This window comes from Musa acuminata, chromosome BXJ1-11 (genome assembly GCF_036884655.1).
Source record: "Musa acuminata AAA Group cultivar baxijiao chromosome BXJ1-11, Cavendish_Baxijiao_AAA, whole genome shotgun sequence".
Taxonomy (NCBI): domain Eukaryota; kingdom Viridiplantae; phylum Streptophyta; class Magnoliopsida; order Zingiberales; family Musaceae; genus Musa; species Musa acuminata.
Window position 1 is genome coordinate 27,971,002 of NC_088337.1, and position 16,615 is coordinate 27,987,616.

The following is a 16,615-nucleotide window of genomic DNA, read 5'->3' on the forward strand; positions in this document are numbered from 1 at the left end:
GATTTAGATTCAAGGTTTTTCTTTTGCCTTGTGGTGGGGATTTGGAAGTTGACCAGCTGAGAATAGAATGTCTTTCATGAAGAATGCAAGGTGAAAGTATATGGACTTTCCTTCCTGAATTCATTTATAAGAGCAACTTTTCTTATTCTTTTTCTTTTTCATCATCTTTTTCTAATCACGTTTTACTTTTTTTGTCTTCTTTTTATTTTTTAACCATGTTTTACTTTTATTCAAGGTTTTTCTTTTTCGTCTTCATTTTTTTATCATGTTTTACTACCAAGAACGTGGGTGATTATAGATAAAATTATTTACTTGTAAACTTGTTAATCTAAGATTTGTCTTGATAAGTGAGCCTGTACCAATTGTGTTTTATTTTCTTGACTCACCATATCACTTACTCCTTGTATGCATTAATGGAATCACTACAGCAAATAAGAATTCTTTGGTGTCTGCGACATGAATTATCTTGTCATTGAGTTTGATATACATGAATTCTTCAGCACCACTTGAGGTGTTGAGAAAGCTGATTCAGGGAGCTCTACTTTGTTGGACATGTTGTGGGAAGCTCACAAATTGGAGAAATAGAAGCTCTAAAGCTGCCTTAAGTTTAGCTGAACCATTGTCAGGATAAAGGAAGCGGATGATGCATTCTGCACGAACAGGTAGGGCATATTTCTTGTGAAACAGATGCCATGATTATTGACATCCAAAATGAGGCGACAGGTGGCTATCTTGATGAAAAGTACTTTGTTCTGGTGCCGAAGGATCTGTTATTGTTCCTTGTATAAAAAAGAAAAAGGTTTGTATGATAATTGATTCTAGGGTGTAATGCGAAGCCCATTGATGTGCACTTTAAGAAAAATAATCGTGATATGTATCACGTTTAGTATTATTTCTAATCATGCTCAACATTATTTTATTTGAGAAAAATATGTAAAAATATAAAGCACTGGAAATATAAAAATAAAAATAGTCGTAACAAGATTTTAAAGGGTTTTGAAGCAATTCTAGAGTTTCAACTAAAAAGTAAAGGGTAGAAGAAACACATGCAAAGAAAATGATAATATGTATATACATATATGAAACATACCCAAAACTCTATTATTTTGAGTTTCATGATTCTTATTTTCCTTTTGAGTCTCATGGTTTGTTCCTTTTGGTTGGGATATTGAATGAGTTGGATTCTTGCAGTTGGATGGAATTGCATAATTCTCATAATTTTTTACTAGTATAAAAAAAGTGCCAAAATTTAAAATATAAATACATTTATGCTATATTATTTGCAAAGACAAATGTGACTTCTTCCGGTCCTCGTCATCATCACCATCTCGGGTCGGCGAGTTGAGGTCCAACTTGGGCCTCTTCTTGAGCTCGCCTATGACCGGCACGTGCACGGCACACCTCGGGCACCTGGGGTCCACCGACGAGACGAGCACGTAGAGGAGGCACACCGGGCACCCGGCGACCGTCATCGCCGCCGCCCGCCCCCGCTCGCCCATCAGCGACCCGGGGCCGGGGCCATCCTCTTCCGGCGCACGCCGCTTGATCACCGAGAAGGAGGAGGAGGTGGTGGTGGTCGACGAGGAGCGCGGCGAAGGGGAGCCGTCGGATCGGCGGGTCGCGCGCTCGAGGGCGGACTTCACCTTCTCCAGGGTGCAGACACTCTGGTACGCCGAGGGCGCGGGCGCCGCCGCCGCCGCGTCCGGCTGCGGGACGAGGGCGGCGGTGGATGGTGGAGGTAGGGCGAGGTTGAGATTGTGGAGACAGGAGGGAACCGGATCATGGTCGCGCTTCTCGAGGTAGGTCTTTCCATGCTGCAATTGATCGAGAATTAGGGACTTAGAGGATAAGAAAGAATGATAAATATGGAATCTAATAGGTTTATTCTGTGAATTCTTGTGGGAAGAGCTGTTCTTTTCATTCGGGAAATTCCGTATCAGCCGGTGCTTGATTTGATTACAGTCGAGGGATTTACAGAAGAAACGATGAAAGTTTCAGCAGAATTCAAATGAAAGTATCGATTTCCAGCAGGACTACTACGACGAAAACTTGGGGATTAGATCGGTAAAAAAGGACCCATTAACATAAAAATTCAATCTTTTGCCATGTTTCGCAAATTCAAATTCAAAGGAACAACCAATTGGGAAGAGACAAGAAGAAGATCCACGAGCTTCAAGAACGTACCAATAGATCAAACCGTCTCTCCCAACCCATCGGAACACGGAGCTCAAGACCCACCTCCGCAGATCCGAGCACTGCTCCGCCGCCACCGAGCAAATCCCTTGTGACAAGCTCCCTCTTCCCCTCTCCTTCCTCCTCATAACCCCTCAGCATCCTTGACCACGAGCTCACCTCCGCTGCCATTAACCTCCTCTCCCAAATCATCAAACAAAAGAAGAGAAAGAAGAGAAGAGAAGAGAAGGGAGATTATTGCTTCAAAGGAGTTCACATAACAATACAGAAAGAAGCCGCCTTTATACATTTATATACTGCTTTCAGATGACTGTAAGTATGGGAAACATTAATGGTGTCAATAAATGAAAAATTCTGAGGGTGGATGATTAGATAAGCCACACAGATACAGTTATTTAATAATTGACTTTTGATACATGGCAGAGTCTGTCAATGGTTAATGAATCCTAGGAAGGGGGAGGAAGAAAACTCCAGGAGTGTAATGTAGTCTAGTACCTTCCAACTGTGTGAATCCTGAGAATAGAAGAAACCTTTTATGTGCAAATCTTGTGCATGTAATGGTTTCACTTTTTTGATGTCCAGCTTTTGGTATGGCTTCATGTACTATATCTCTTATTGATCAGTGCTGAATCTATCTGCAACTGTGTCCAGGAAGGATTCACGTACATTATATGTCTTTTACTTGTATGTCCAATCGAATAGCATATGTCAGTTATTGATAGTAGTACATTATAGTGGTATTTAAGGTGCCAAGTAGCTAAGGAATCTGAATAGTAGTTTAACTTTTAAAATATAGATACCAATAACATGGTTTTGTTGTGGAAAATTATAAAGTTGTACCGTATAAGGTCTGCATTGGTAACTAAAATTTAACAGCAAAAGATCTCCCCAAAATATAGCAAACAATGCCTGTAAACTGGTAAAATTTGTCTAATGAAAATATCCTAATTCATATAAAAATCTCATTTGTCCAATGGCTATCAGGAACCTAGGATGGATATAAGACTCTCTAAGGTTTATGAAAGATCACAAGGGATATTCCATAGGTATTGGCAGAATGACTTAATATATCATGATTGTAATGGTGTAATGAGCATCATTATGACTTCTGTTGATACAAAGATGATACTGATCCATGTTTGGTACCATCTGGTGCATGCTGGTAGTTAGGTCATGAAGGTTGTACATATTTGGGTATGGTGGTTGGAGTTAATAGGATGCTGATACCTGTCAACACAGGCAGGATCAACATCTGATTACCAGGAACAGATAAATATTAAGATTTTGTTTAAATTAGAGAGTGATGTTAGAAGGGATCTGTACATAGCTACTGTGATGAAAATGAGGAGAACGCAGAAGACACCTTCTCTTAATGCAAATGGAATTTCTATTCCAATGAAGACAAGGCGTGAATTTACTAGACAGTCATATAAGGTGGATTGCTTTGGGAAAACAGAAACTCTTGCTGTGCCAAGGAAAAGATTGGTCATGCAACTGATCTAGACAAATTTAAGATAAGCAGGATGCATGTCAAAAATCTCCCAAGAAACTGTAGAGTTCTTACAAAGCATCAGTTTTGAAAATAATCTAGTTACATTTCAGACATGCAAATTAAGCTGCCGAACTATGTAACCTGCAAGTTTTATGATGATCTAACTACATGTATAAATTGTATGAGAACCTGGTTGGCATGGCACAAAAGAAGAATAAGAAAATTTGTGAACAATAAGCTTTTCTCAATGTATTCATCTATCTTGGAGATAATTAATCTATTACTTACAAACCTTTTCTCTAAAGCAAAGGTTACTTTCACAATAATGCCAAGGTTTTTTAGTTCATCTTATTGCTGGTATGCCAGTTGTATTCCAAATAGTGTGATGAACTGTCATTATTTTTACTTTTTGTACCAATCCTTAATTTTAAAAGCAAATATTTCTATTTTCTAGAGAATGATTTAGCTGTTTTAACTTTTGATGTTCAGGTTCTGTATTAATTAACAAGCTTGTTGTTTGTAAATCCTAAATTGTTTTGGTTAGTCTGCCAAATTTGATCACATAAAACTAATGCTGTGTAACTCTGAAGAATCACACATAGATATAACTAGGTATATCTGTGTTCCCTTAGGTTAATTTTACATTTCTGTATGTTGTTTCTCATATCATTTCTTCAATTTTTACAGTGGCACAACCTTTGGGGAAAAGGTACAAGATGATTTACTAAGAGGACTCTTATGATTCTTCTGATCATTGATCACAAAGTTTCTAATGATCATCATTTTATCTGTCAAATATTTCTGTTCCACGTCATCTTTGCATTAGCTCTATCACTGCAAAGACTCTTGTGATCATTGTCCAAGTCATTGGGTTTTGCGACCATCTTTTGCCGTATCTCTGGCAGTAATGATTTACCAGGTACTTCATCATTTTACATGGCATATCAACTTGTGGAATTTGTTGCTGAACTAAATTTCATATCACAATGAGTTAGTAAAAAATTCCCCTGATTCTTCTGAGCTGGTCCTAAGTATTGAGAACTCATCTCGCAATGATCTTTTGCTGTATCTAACAGAATTGTCTATCAGTTACAGATTCCCAATGTGCCAAACTTGTGAATTTTTTTTGCTCAATAATGCTGTGTCATGCTTTTGTAGTAATAGTATATATTATTCATGCGTGCAACATTCGCATGGCAACATGCACTCTCTAGACCCATTAGTAGGGCCATTGAAATGTGATAAAGTCATAGAGCTATCTGATCAAATTGATTCCAATTGTTATTTGTATATGTGTAGCGTGGGATTATAAAATGTAAAAGATAAAAGTCAAGTAGTTGCCATATTCGAAGGAAAGAGCTATAAGCATTTAAGATGGATCACAAATCTATGAAGAGACCCAACAGACTCATCAATTCTCTTAACTTCAGTGGGTCCGAGTCTCATCAAAGCTTCCTCAGTATTTAAACAAACATAAATGCCATCACCTCACTTCTTTCTCTAGTCACATTGTGCATTGATGAAGGGAAGACAGTTGAGACTTTATAATGGCCATTTATGAGGTACTGACCTAAGTTTCATCAGTTCACCATATGGAGGCAGCAACCACTGGATTCTGTGTGCCTTTCAGTGTAGTGCTCAGTGATCAATTGGAGATATGATGTTGCCTGTTCAAGACTTGCACTTTTTGGGTGCCCTTGCACACTGAGGTGGGGAGGTGGTTGGCTTACCTGTCTAAAATAGATTGAGTTATGCATTTCAGTTAAGGTGTAAATAATGCTGATGGATTGATTTAGTCAGGTCATAAAGGGCTATAATAAAGGTGGAGTGGCTTTTGGATTTATGTCCATTTAATCACATGGAAATGAATTTGGGTGGATGGTTGGATTTTAACTTGAATCATTATATTGGTTAGAGTCTTAAATGATGTTTATATTTTCTACGGGGTGGATGCCTAAATAATGGATCTGATTCCAATCCTTTAAAAAAAAGCTTAATTTTGTTTCTATTTCTTTCGATTTATTTTTTTTCATGAAAAATATTTCTTAGTCCGTGAGACAAATTATTTATTTTAATGCATACTAGGTCAAAGAATTGTGTAGTTACAGTAAGAATATGCAAAAGATGTCTTGGTTCCAAATATTTTTTTGGGTTGGGGGATGAGAGGGGAATTGTTGGTAAAAAAAGCCAAATTATTCTATGTGCTTTTTCTTCTTTTATTTTTATTATTTTGAAGTAAATCACAATATCAAGGGTATCCAGTCTGAAACTTAAATAGTTAATCTGAAGCTAGATTTAAAAAGCTTCAAAGGTAGGTACTGTGCTCATAATGCGTTTGACTAGTCATATGTTTTTATAACTTATTCTCTGTTATTAACTTTCTTGTTGAATTTGGCCTTATTTCTTATTGTTCTACAAGTACATCAATTATTACAGTTATTACTGTGTTGCTATTATATCCTTTATACACTGAAAGTCTTTAGTATACAGATTCAGTTATACTTAAGGCACTTTATATTTCAAACACCAACAAGGAAGCAGCATAATTCATGCAAGAGCTTCACCAATTGACCATTTGCACAAAAACTCGTCAGTCATTTTCATGGATATTTAATGGTCCACAGTTTGATTATCTTTTCCAACTGTCTTCATAAATTCGTTTTGGATGCACTGATGGACAATTTTCGACATGTAGTTTATGTTTGAGAAATCATATTCATGAATTAACAATAAAGAATATAGAACTTTTGCATTCATTTTAAATAAAACACTACTTCTGGGATTGGCTCTCCGAACAATCTGTGCTTGCTTTGTTTGGACGTTTCAATACAAAGAAAACTTCTTAGCTGTCAATTGCATATTTTCTTGTTGATTGTTATCTGACAGAAATTGATTTTTGCATCTTTTGATACAGGATAGCTGAGTTTATGAAACTTCATTTCTTTAAAACAAGGACTGAGTTTGTGAAACTTCATTTCTTAAAAACAAGGAACAATTATGAAATAGATTGCCTGGTTGAAGAACCAGACCTTAAGTTCAATGGATGGTAAGATATTGTTTTTCCAAGTTTTATTAATAATTTAGTTGTCCATGCATATTTCCTATAGTTCTTTAAATTAAGGAAAGTGCTTCTCACTCCCAATTTTTGAAATGCAATCGAATATCGAAAAACTTTATGCAAAATTATATACTATTTTCATACATTTTTTGGGGTACTATTTGTATATGGGATGAATGGAATTTCATGATGTCAAAAAAGTGGGCAGTTGACCGAGTCTTGCTCATATGAGACACTAGTTAAATTAGTGTAAAGTTATAGAAGCAAATAGATCACATAATGTTTGAAGGAAATTGTATTTTATATGATATTCTTGTTAAGCACCTTAGGCAACCATCCAACTTGTAGGTTGAGTTGCTTGGTGATAGATATGGATGTTTATGCAACATGTGTAGCACACTTATGTATGAACTGACTCCATGAAGCTAACAGAACTATATATTGGTCCTTGGGCAGATCGATAGAAATCCTGTATGTACTAGCATAGAGACACCTAGTACACAAGCATGCTAGTACAAACCAAAGTGAAAGAGGAAGAGAAGAGGGGAGGAGGAGAACATGATGATTATAGAGGATTTGCATCATTTATTTTACTACAAAAACATGATGGAGCATCTCCATCAAAGGTTGGGAGAGTGCATCTATTGAGTGTTCAGGCTCTTATGCTAGTGCTGCATAATGACACTAAATGATTGTTATGTGTGTGAATTGATTGTATGCTATGACTATAATGTGTGAATATTGCTTAATGATTTATATTTATTTCGTGATTGTCTACTGTATAGGAGATTTTCATTATGAAAGTTCACTTTTGATTTTTGAAATTCTTAATGTTCCCTACTTAGCCATGTGATTATGGCACCATATGGTGGACTTCTAAAAAGTTGATTATTGACATTTCGATATTCTTGGTAATGGAATTAAGTCATGTCAGGGCATAACATTTAGCCTGTAGGAAAAGATGGATGGTGGGATTCACTGAGTTCAAAAAGGGCACAGACCTTTCTGTCACATTGATGTTGGAATTTACAGGAAATACTTGGATCAATACATGCATGCATTTAATAGGCTTGATAATTGGGTAAATACATGCATTTAATAGGCTTGATCAATACTAGAAAGAATTTTAGTAGTACTAGAAGATACTTGGATCAATACATGTGTGCATTTAATAGGCTTGATAATTGGGTAAAAAGACCATAAATCATTTAATATTTGTTGTAATGTAGACATGACTTTGTAGCACATGGCATTGGGTGGCATGCTTGCTTCGATGTTGAAACTGAGTTGGGAATGTACACATACTCCTATTTCTATCCATTCATTAATTAGACTTTGCAACTAAATGAGCAGCAACACAGAGGAGAAATGTCAATTTATAGGAAATGAAATCATTATCATCACTACCATGAAAGAACAATGTACAAAAAACTGTTGATTTATGTGGTATTGGCTGCTGAAGTTGCCTTGTTCTGTCCAAACTGAAGAAGCATTCAGGCTAGTTTTGGATAATGCTTCTATAGTGTACAAATGATAGTTTTTAGTGTATATATTATTAATTATGCATACTTCTCCTTTTGACTTACTGCAACTTATATGATGTCCTGCTACAATATGTGCTAGCTAACTTATGCATGTACTGATATATATATATATATATATATGCTTGCTTTCAATGTCTCTTTTAAATGCTTATTGCTTATCTTGGAAGCTACTTTTTGAAATATTTATCAGTTTATCTCTATAATTAAATGAGTTTCTTGTTCTGGAAATAATTAGTGTTTGAGGAGCAGAATTGAGCAGGAATCTTTTCTGCAGGCGGTATGTCATGTGTGTTTGATATTTGATGCTGTGTCTTCAGCCTAATATTTTCTTCCCATCTTTTATCCTCTGCTTTCAACCAAAGAGGGATCAGTCATTCAAGTCTTCACATATCATTCTTTTTGCACTGAGACATCTTTCTGCAGATTGACTTGTAATTCTTTCATCATTCATGTACCATGGAACATCAAAATTCTGAGGGATCGAATGAAGAAGTTGCACCTATCTATGTTCATGTATGTACACAAGTGCATGCTACTTTTTGGGGCAATGGCAGCTAGATAAGTGCCATTCAACATGTCAGCCACGGGGAGGCCTTTGTGGAGGAGTTGGATTAGAAGCAATTGGTTGTTAAGCTAGTGCAAGGAGAGCAATCAGTAGTATGCAATTAAACATTTTGGTTTCTAATATAGCACAGGGAAAAAGGAAAAAGAGGAAAAAAATGAGAGCTCTGCTGTTAGAGGTGGGATAGAGAAGATGGATATATAGATTTTACAGGACTCTGGACCCTGGTGACAACGACCTCTTGTGGTGTTTTGTTCAAGCCAGGTTTAGATTCTGATATTTGAAGCAACAGAGATGGAAGAATGGAAAGAACAGTTCAACATGGATAGGGAATCCATATGTAACATAATCAAATCATTTGGGAGATTTCAAGCTGGAAGAAGCGATATAAAGATCAAATTGGGAGGCTTCAGCTGGAGAAAACTTTGAGTGAAATCCAAGTATGATACCAAACTTCTCATTCCAAGTAAAGATGAATCTGACTGCACTCCTCAATTGGGTGCCCAGGCAAGGTCAGGTGAGGCCTGAGTGCCTCAATTTGGGTTTAGGAAGACGTCTTCCATTGGGCACAGTCCTGAGCCAAGTGCTGGGCAGCTCAAGCGACCACCTGAACCAGATCAGGCTGGACTGTTTTTGGGCCCAGGTTAACTACCACTGTCCACAACCCTTTACAAGAACTTCCAACAACAGTGCCATGGCAAGCAACCTGAACAATACCAAATTTGTGGTTTCTTTCATTTTCTTCTCTTCTGGACTTGGGCTTTATGAGGATGATATGCCAATCTGCAATGAGCACAGCATCGACGGCACCGGTTGGTACAATGTCAGCTCTGACCTCCAGCTCGAGTGGATCAATGTGTACAACAACACGTCCAGAGGCGGTCGCTACATCCCACATGCAGTGCTCATGGATCTCAAGCCCAGCACCATTGACACCGTTAGATCTGGGCTGTTTGGCCAGATCTTCAGGCTAGATAGCTTCGTCTTTCGGCAGTCTGGCACAGGGAACAACTGGGCCAAGGGGCACTTCGCTGAGGGTGCAGAGCTCATTGATTCAATGCTTGACGTGGTGAGGAAGGAGAACCACGACTGCCTCCCAAGTTTGGTGGCTTCAGGCTTCATTTGGAGGTTCCTTCATTTTTGTGGAAAGATTTGCTTCCGTATTGGCTAATGTGTGTTACTGGTAGATGTAAGGAATAATCGGTCTTGTAGTAGCAGAAGTCTGTTACTAGCAAATGTTGCTTTCATATGGATTTATGGTTTTCTGTTGCTTACTGGTGATTTCTGGGGTTAGGTTTCTATTTCATGTTAAAGAAATGTAGGGATTGTGGTATTCTTTATCCCTTTGTGAATGTTGTTGCCCACTCTGTATTGAAGTTGATAGTATTGTTAGGGATTTATGTTTATATACTGTTGATGTGCTTCTTGGCATTGAATCATGTTTGAGATTTCAAAAAAGGATAGCTTTCTTCAAATTACTGTTGGAATTTGTTTCTTGTATTTTGCATCAAAGGAAAGTAACATGCACATCTTTTCGTCTCTCAAGTTTCGACCCTCTGCTTACTTCTAATTTGGCTACTAAGTTCTCTATATTTCTACTTTCCTTTGTGCATATCTGTATGAATGTGAATCAGTTATGTTCCGTTGCCTGGTTCCATCAGAAGATATTTAAAGCTGGAGATGATTTTGGCATGAAGATGATTGCAATGAGAACTAATTGAAAGCTAAAACATGGGTCATTCACTGTCCAACTGTTGCCAGATTCAGAAAGATCACGGCCATCTGAAAGATTTAATTGATAAATGTTTACCTCCCCATGTTGTTTATGCTCACAAACTTTTAACTTTTAGTGTCTGTAGATGCATGCGGTTGCATTGAAGTACTCTGTGTTTGAGAATCACACTCAACATTCATACACAGTAGCTCTTCCCTGTCATATTTAACAGATTCTACATGACTTAGTACCCTAAATCATATTTGTTATCCAACTCTTCAGACAGAGCATCATGGTTACTAATTCGTAGATGTTGTTCTGCAGGGTTCCAAGTCTGCCATTCTTTAGGAGGAACTGGTTCTGGCATGGGCACCCTTCTTGTCTCTAAGATCAGAGAAGAATACCCAGATCGTGTGATGCTGTCGTTCTCTGTTTTTTTATCACCAAAGGTATCTGAGACAGTTGTTGAGCTATATAATGCCACTCTCAGTACATCAGCTTGATCAGAATTTTGATGAATGTATGGTCCTGGACAATGAAGGCACTCTATGACATTTATTTCTGGACACTGAAGCTTCTGAACCCTACTTGTAAGCAATGACTGCATTTCTACGATATTATATTATCGTTTAATGAAATTGCATCCTTCACCATTATTCATTGTACCAAACTTAAAAAGATCAACCATAACATATTGCCTTCTCTTCTTTTACTTTCAGATTCAATCACCTTTCTTTTTTCCTCTGGTTAAGCATATCGTGCCTTGTCTTAAATCTTAGTACTTTTTGTTAACATTAGTAATTAACTGACTGTTGTTCAAATTCCTGTGCCTTGACGCAATTCTTTATTCCTTTTCTTTTAAGAATTCTACCAAATAGTTCTCCATTAATACTTTCTTATGCTGTCTTGTTATTTATATAGTATATGTCCTCATTCATTTCAGCATATCATGCATCTATTGTTAGTCCATTAGATAATCTGATAAGAAAAGAAGCTATCATTTGTTAACTTTTAGCTTCAAGTCATGTCTCTTTTTTCTGTTATGGAGAACATGTATGATGGTCCAGACTGAATAATATAAAATGACAGTATGTTGAAGTTCTAAGTTCTCTGTGACCCCAAAGAATCACTGTATCAATTGTTTAATTTGGGTCTGTCCATACTGCTTATTGTGCTATCTTGTTTATTTATCATTTGTTTTATGCTTCAGTTAGTGATCTAAATCATCTCATCTCTGCTATAACGAGTGTTGTCACATGCTGCCTCCGGTTATCTGGTTATCTTGGTTATGATCTCCGAAGCTTGCTGTAAACTTGATTTCTCTCCCTGCATCCAATTCATCATCATAGTTTTTTCACCCTTGACATCGAGGAGCTCTCAGCAATACAGGTCCCTCACTGTTCCTGAGTTGATCCAACAAATGTGGGATGCCAAGAACATGTGTGCTGCTGATCCCTGACATGGTTAGTACCTAACTGCGTCGACCATGTTACATGGGAAGATGAGCACAAAGGAGGTTGACGAGCAGATGATCAATGTTCAAAACAAGAATTCTTCCTACTTTGTCGAGTGGATCCCAAGCAATGTCAATCGTGTGTATGTGACATTCCACCCAAGGGGCTGAAGAAGGCATCCACGTTCATTGGGAACTCAACTTCCATCCAGGAGGCGTTCAGGAGGGTCAACCAGCGGTTCACGGCCTGTTCAGGAGGAAGGCTTTTCTTGCATTGGCATACAGGTGAGGGCATGAACGAGATGGGGTTCACTGAAGGATCTGATAGCCAAGTACCAGCAGGAACAGGATGCAACAGCTGATGTGGAAGATTATGTGAAAGAAGAATAGGGAGAGGAAGGGGAGGCAGCTTGAGTTGCTTCTATCAAGAGAATTTGTGCTCTTATCTTGATTTCAGCCGGTATGGGAGGACTTTGGTTATGCTTCTATGATGGAGGACATGCTTCTGTATTCGTGCGAAGTTTGTGTCGAACATAACTCTCGAATTTGAGTTGCTGAGTGTCATGCCATCTTCTGTGGATTCTATCCTTTAATCAGGCATTGTGGTTTTGTCATCCATGACTGCGAGTTAATAGATTTTGGAGGAACAATGTCTCACTGATATTAGAGAGCTATGACCAAATCCTGAAACTTGTTGTATCAAATCAGTTACTGAATGCTAGCAAAGTTCTTATTCTTTATCTCTTCTCTGTGATGGAAGCTCACATGGTAAAAAGATTGAAGTTACTGCGGCAATAAATTTTGCTTTGTTGTTGTTGTTGAGATCTGAATAAGAGAGCATTTATGCTGCATTTTTCACCTCAATTTGTTGTGCCAGTCATTGAACATAGAAGTGCAACTCTCAGAGGGTGTTGTCACTCATGAGGTTTTAGTAGTAGGTAGGTCAATGCCAGATTCATTTCATGGTTGGATCAATGAATTGTATCAGTAGATGCTGGAATCATTTTTCTCTCCTTGTAGTCTATATTTGTAAGAGCTATGTATCTATGAAGGAAAAAACCAGAAGAGAAAGCAATATTAGCTACCTCAAAAATAAAATTGCTGGATCTTGATCAACCTAACTTGATCCTAATTTTTGATATTTTAGTATTGCAAATAAATTCCAAGCTTAAAGTTAATCAACTCACAGCCAGTAGATTTAGCAAGATTTATCAACAGCACAAAGTCTCAATTTGTCCCATCAAGTGTGAAGAACATGATGAGTTGTGGTTACAATCCTGGAATTGATAATGCCTATGAGATTGTTAAGTTAGACATATGTGAGTGGATAAAAGACTCCATAATCACACTGCTGCCAGTAGAGATCTCCATGAACACCTCCAATATCAAATGCATTGTTCCTGTTCTAGTTGAGATTAGCCATGTTTTGAGCTATGTTTGGATCTCAATAACTGAGGCAATGACATGAACTCAGTGGTCAAGGCTTCCATTCTTTTGGGCACCATCTCAGTCATCGAAAGGCTTCCATCTTGTGCTGATTGTTGGGGATGGAAGAGCAGAAAAAAGAATTCTTTCGATTCAAAAAAATTGATATAGTATTTAAAATAAGAGGATTGACATAGAATATTTACAAGATATTTTCAAGTATATTTTCACTTCTATCTTGCTTCGTGAACTACGATCTTATTTATAGGACCTAGTGGTAACTACCCATATCATCATGTCACCCATGATTGAGGTAGTTATTGAAACTACCATATAACTTCTAGATCATGGTAACTACCTAGATAACTACTAGATCATGGTAACTACTTAGATAACTACTACTATGAATCAATTCTCAACACTCTCCTTTGATTCATAGTTACATACACCGATTTACGACATGAAATAAACATGCTTTTGAACTGAAAGCGACTTGGTGAGGATATCTGTAACTTGTTCATCTGTTCTACAATATTTCATTGCTATGCTCCACTTGCTACAAGATTCCGGATGAAATGATAGTGTATCTCTATATGCTTCGTTCTTCTATAAAATGTTGGATTTTTCGTCATTACAATTATGGTTTTGTTGTCACAAAATATTCCTGTTGCTTCTTTTTATTCTTGATGAAGATCTTCAAGAAGTCTTCTAAGCCATATTCCTTGACAAGCTGCTGATGTTGTAGCTACATATTCTGCTTCCGATGTCTAGTTGTTACTTACTTTTTTAAACTCCAAGATATAGCTCCTAATCTGAGGTTAAAAACGTTGCCTAAAGTACTCTTTCTATCATCTAAAGCTCCTACCCAATCACTATCAATGAAACCAAATAATTTACATTTAAAATTATGAGAATACCAAATACTATAATCTGTAGTTCCAGCAATATAACGCAGAATTCTTTTAACAGCTCCGAGATGATGTTTGCTTGAGATATGCATAAACCTGGATACTACACCAACAGAGAAGGTAATATCTGGTCGACTATGAGTTAGATATATCAAACCTCCAACCAAACTTCTGTAATATCTTGCATTTGTCAGACATGTACCATCTTCAAGTTTCAGTTTCTCATTTACATTCATGAGTGTTGCTACAGCTTTGCAATTAATCATATTAGATTTTTTGAGTAGATCTATTACATATTTTCTTTGTGAAATAAAAAATTTCATCTGATCCTTGCTTCACTTCTAACCTAAGACAATAATGCAGTAGACCTAGATCTAACATTTCAAACTTATTCATCATGTATTTTTTAAATTTATCACAAAAGAGTTAGATGAACCTATATATATAATATCATCAACATAGAGGTAAACCATTAGAATATTATATTCACCTTCCTTCTTTAGATAAAGAGTAGGTTCGTTATTGCTCTTCTTAAATCTATTTTGATAAAAATAATAATCAATTTTGTTATACGATGCCCTAGAGCTTGTTTAAGCCCATAAAGAGTTTTTCTTAGCTTATACACTGTTTTTTCATATCCTTTAACCAAAAAACATTCAAGTTGAGTAACAAAAACCACTTCGTGTAAATCTCCATTTAAAAACATAGATTCATATCAAATTGATAAACATGCTAACTCAAGTAAGCAACTAAAGTCAAGAAAGTTCTCACGATTTTAAATCTAGCAACCGAAGAGAAAGTATCATCAAAATCAATACCTTGTTGCTGTGAATATCCTTTTGCTACAAGCCAAGCCTTATGTTTTTAGATACTTCCATCTACATTAAACTTTGTTTTGAACACTCATTTTAATCCAATAGCTTTCTTTTCTTTTGGTAGATCCATTAGCTCCCAAGTTTTATTCTTCTCAATTGACTTGATTTCCTCTTTCATTGCTTTTCTTCATTCCTCTTTTTCAACTGCTTCCTCAAAAGTTGTTGGATCTGAAATAAACAAAGCAAATATTGAGTCATAAATTTCTGGTGATCTGAAATTTCTTAGAGGGGTTTCATCTGAGGAATCAGAATTTGAATTGTTATCGGGTGAGGTTAACGATGAACTTGTTGGAGTAAGATCTGTCATTTGATTCTGCGGAGTATTTAATTATGTTGGAATCTGAATTTGTATTCCACCTTTATTGATCTCCCAATTCCAACTTGTCCTTTCATCAAACACAACATTTCTGTTAATAATAACTTTACTGATTATATAATCGATATGCTTTTGACCGTAAAGAATAATCAATTAAAATATATTTTTCAGATTTTTCATCAAGTTTATGATAATTTTATGAATTCATCAAAGCATAAGCAACACAGCCAAAAATTATTAGATGACTTACACTTGGTTTTATACCATACCAAACCTCAAAAAGAGTTTGATTTATAACAGTCTTTATTGGTGAAATATTCAACAAATAAACTGCTGTTCGAACTACTTCTGCCCAAAATTGATTTGGAAGATGTTTTCCTTTAAGCAAACTTCTTACCATTTCAACGACAGTCCGATTTTTATGTTCAGCTACACCATTATGCTTCGGTGTATATGGTGCCGTCAATTCTCTACAAATATCATTTTCTTCACAAAAAGAATTAAATTCATCAGATAAAAATTCACCACCCCTATCTGTCTGAAGTGTCTTTATGTGTCTACCACTTTACCTTTCTACAAGTGCTTTGAACTTTCGAAAATTATCAAATGTTTTAGATTTTAGAAAATATACCCAACTCATGTGGCTATAATCATTAGTAAAAAATAGAAAATATTGACTTCCACCAAATGATTTTGTATTCATAGGTCCATATAAGTCAGCATGAATTAATTCAAGACAATTATATGCTCTCCATGCTTTTCCAATAGGAAATAATTTTTTACTTTGTTTGCCATAAATGCATCCTTCACACATCAAGTGTATTAATCTTGGGCAATTCGAAAATCATTCATTTTTTACTTAACAACCTTAAACCCTTAATGTTAAGATGTCCATATCTTAAATGACATAAATTAGACTCATTCTTTTGAGTTACGACAAACGCATATTTTTCAATATTTGACACATCAAGTAGAAACATCTTGTTTTACATCATGCAAACATTTACTGTAATCAAACCATATTTTTTATCTTTAATAGTGCATGAACCATCATCAAATATTACTGAATATCCAT

At 36.4% G+C, this 16,615-nt stretch overlaps 1 protein-coding gene and 1 pseudogene across 1 annotated transcript; one reads left to right on the forward strand and one right to left on the reverse strand.

The window, feature by feature from the left end:
* Window positions 1-1,196: 1,196 nt before the first annotated feature.
* On the reverse strand, window positions 1,197-2,429 carry LOC135597492 (uncharacterized). Its single transcript, XM_065090483.1, has 2 exons — window positions 2,185-2,429; window positions 1,197-1,814 (listed from the first exon to the last, which is right to left on the reverse strand). Exons 1-2 carry the CDS (start codon window positions 2,383-2,385, stop codon window positions 1,272-1,274), a joined length of 744 nt encoding a protein of 247 aa, XP_064946555.1. The 5' UTR covers window positions 2,386-2,429; the 3' UTR covers window positions 1,197-1,271.
* Window positions 1,660-12,838, forward strand: LOC103971789 (tubulin beta chain-like; annotated as a pseudogene).
* Window positions 12,839-16,615: the final 3,777 nt, after the last annotated feature.

Bases quoted from the DNA above. Each gene is read 5' to 3' on its own strand.
- LOC135597492 (XM_065090483.1), bottom strand. From the start codon at position 2,385: ATGATTTGGGAGAGGAGGTTAATGGCAGCGGAGGTGAGCTCGTGGTCA. The intron at 1,815-2,184 runs GTACGTTCTTGA...GATCAATTGCAG, and splicing joins AGAGACGGTTTGATCTATTG to CATGGAAAGACCTACCTCGA.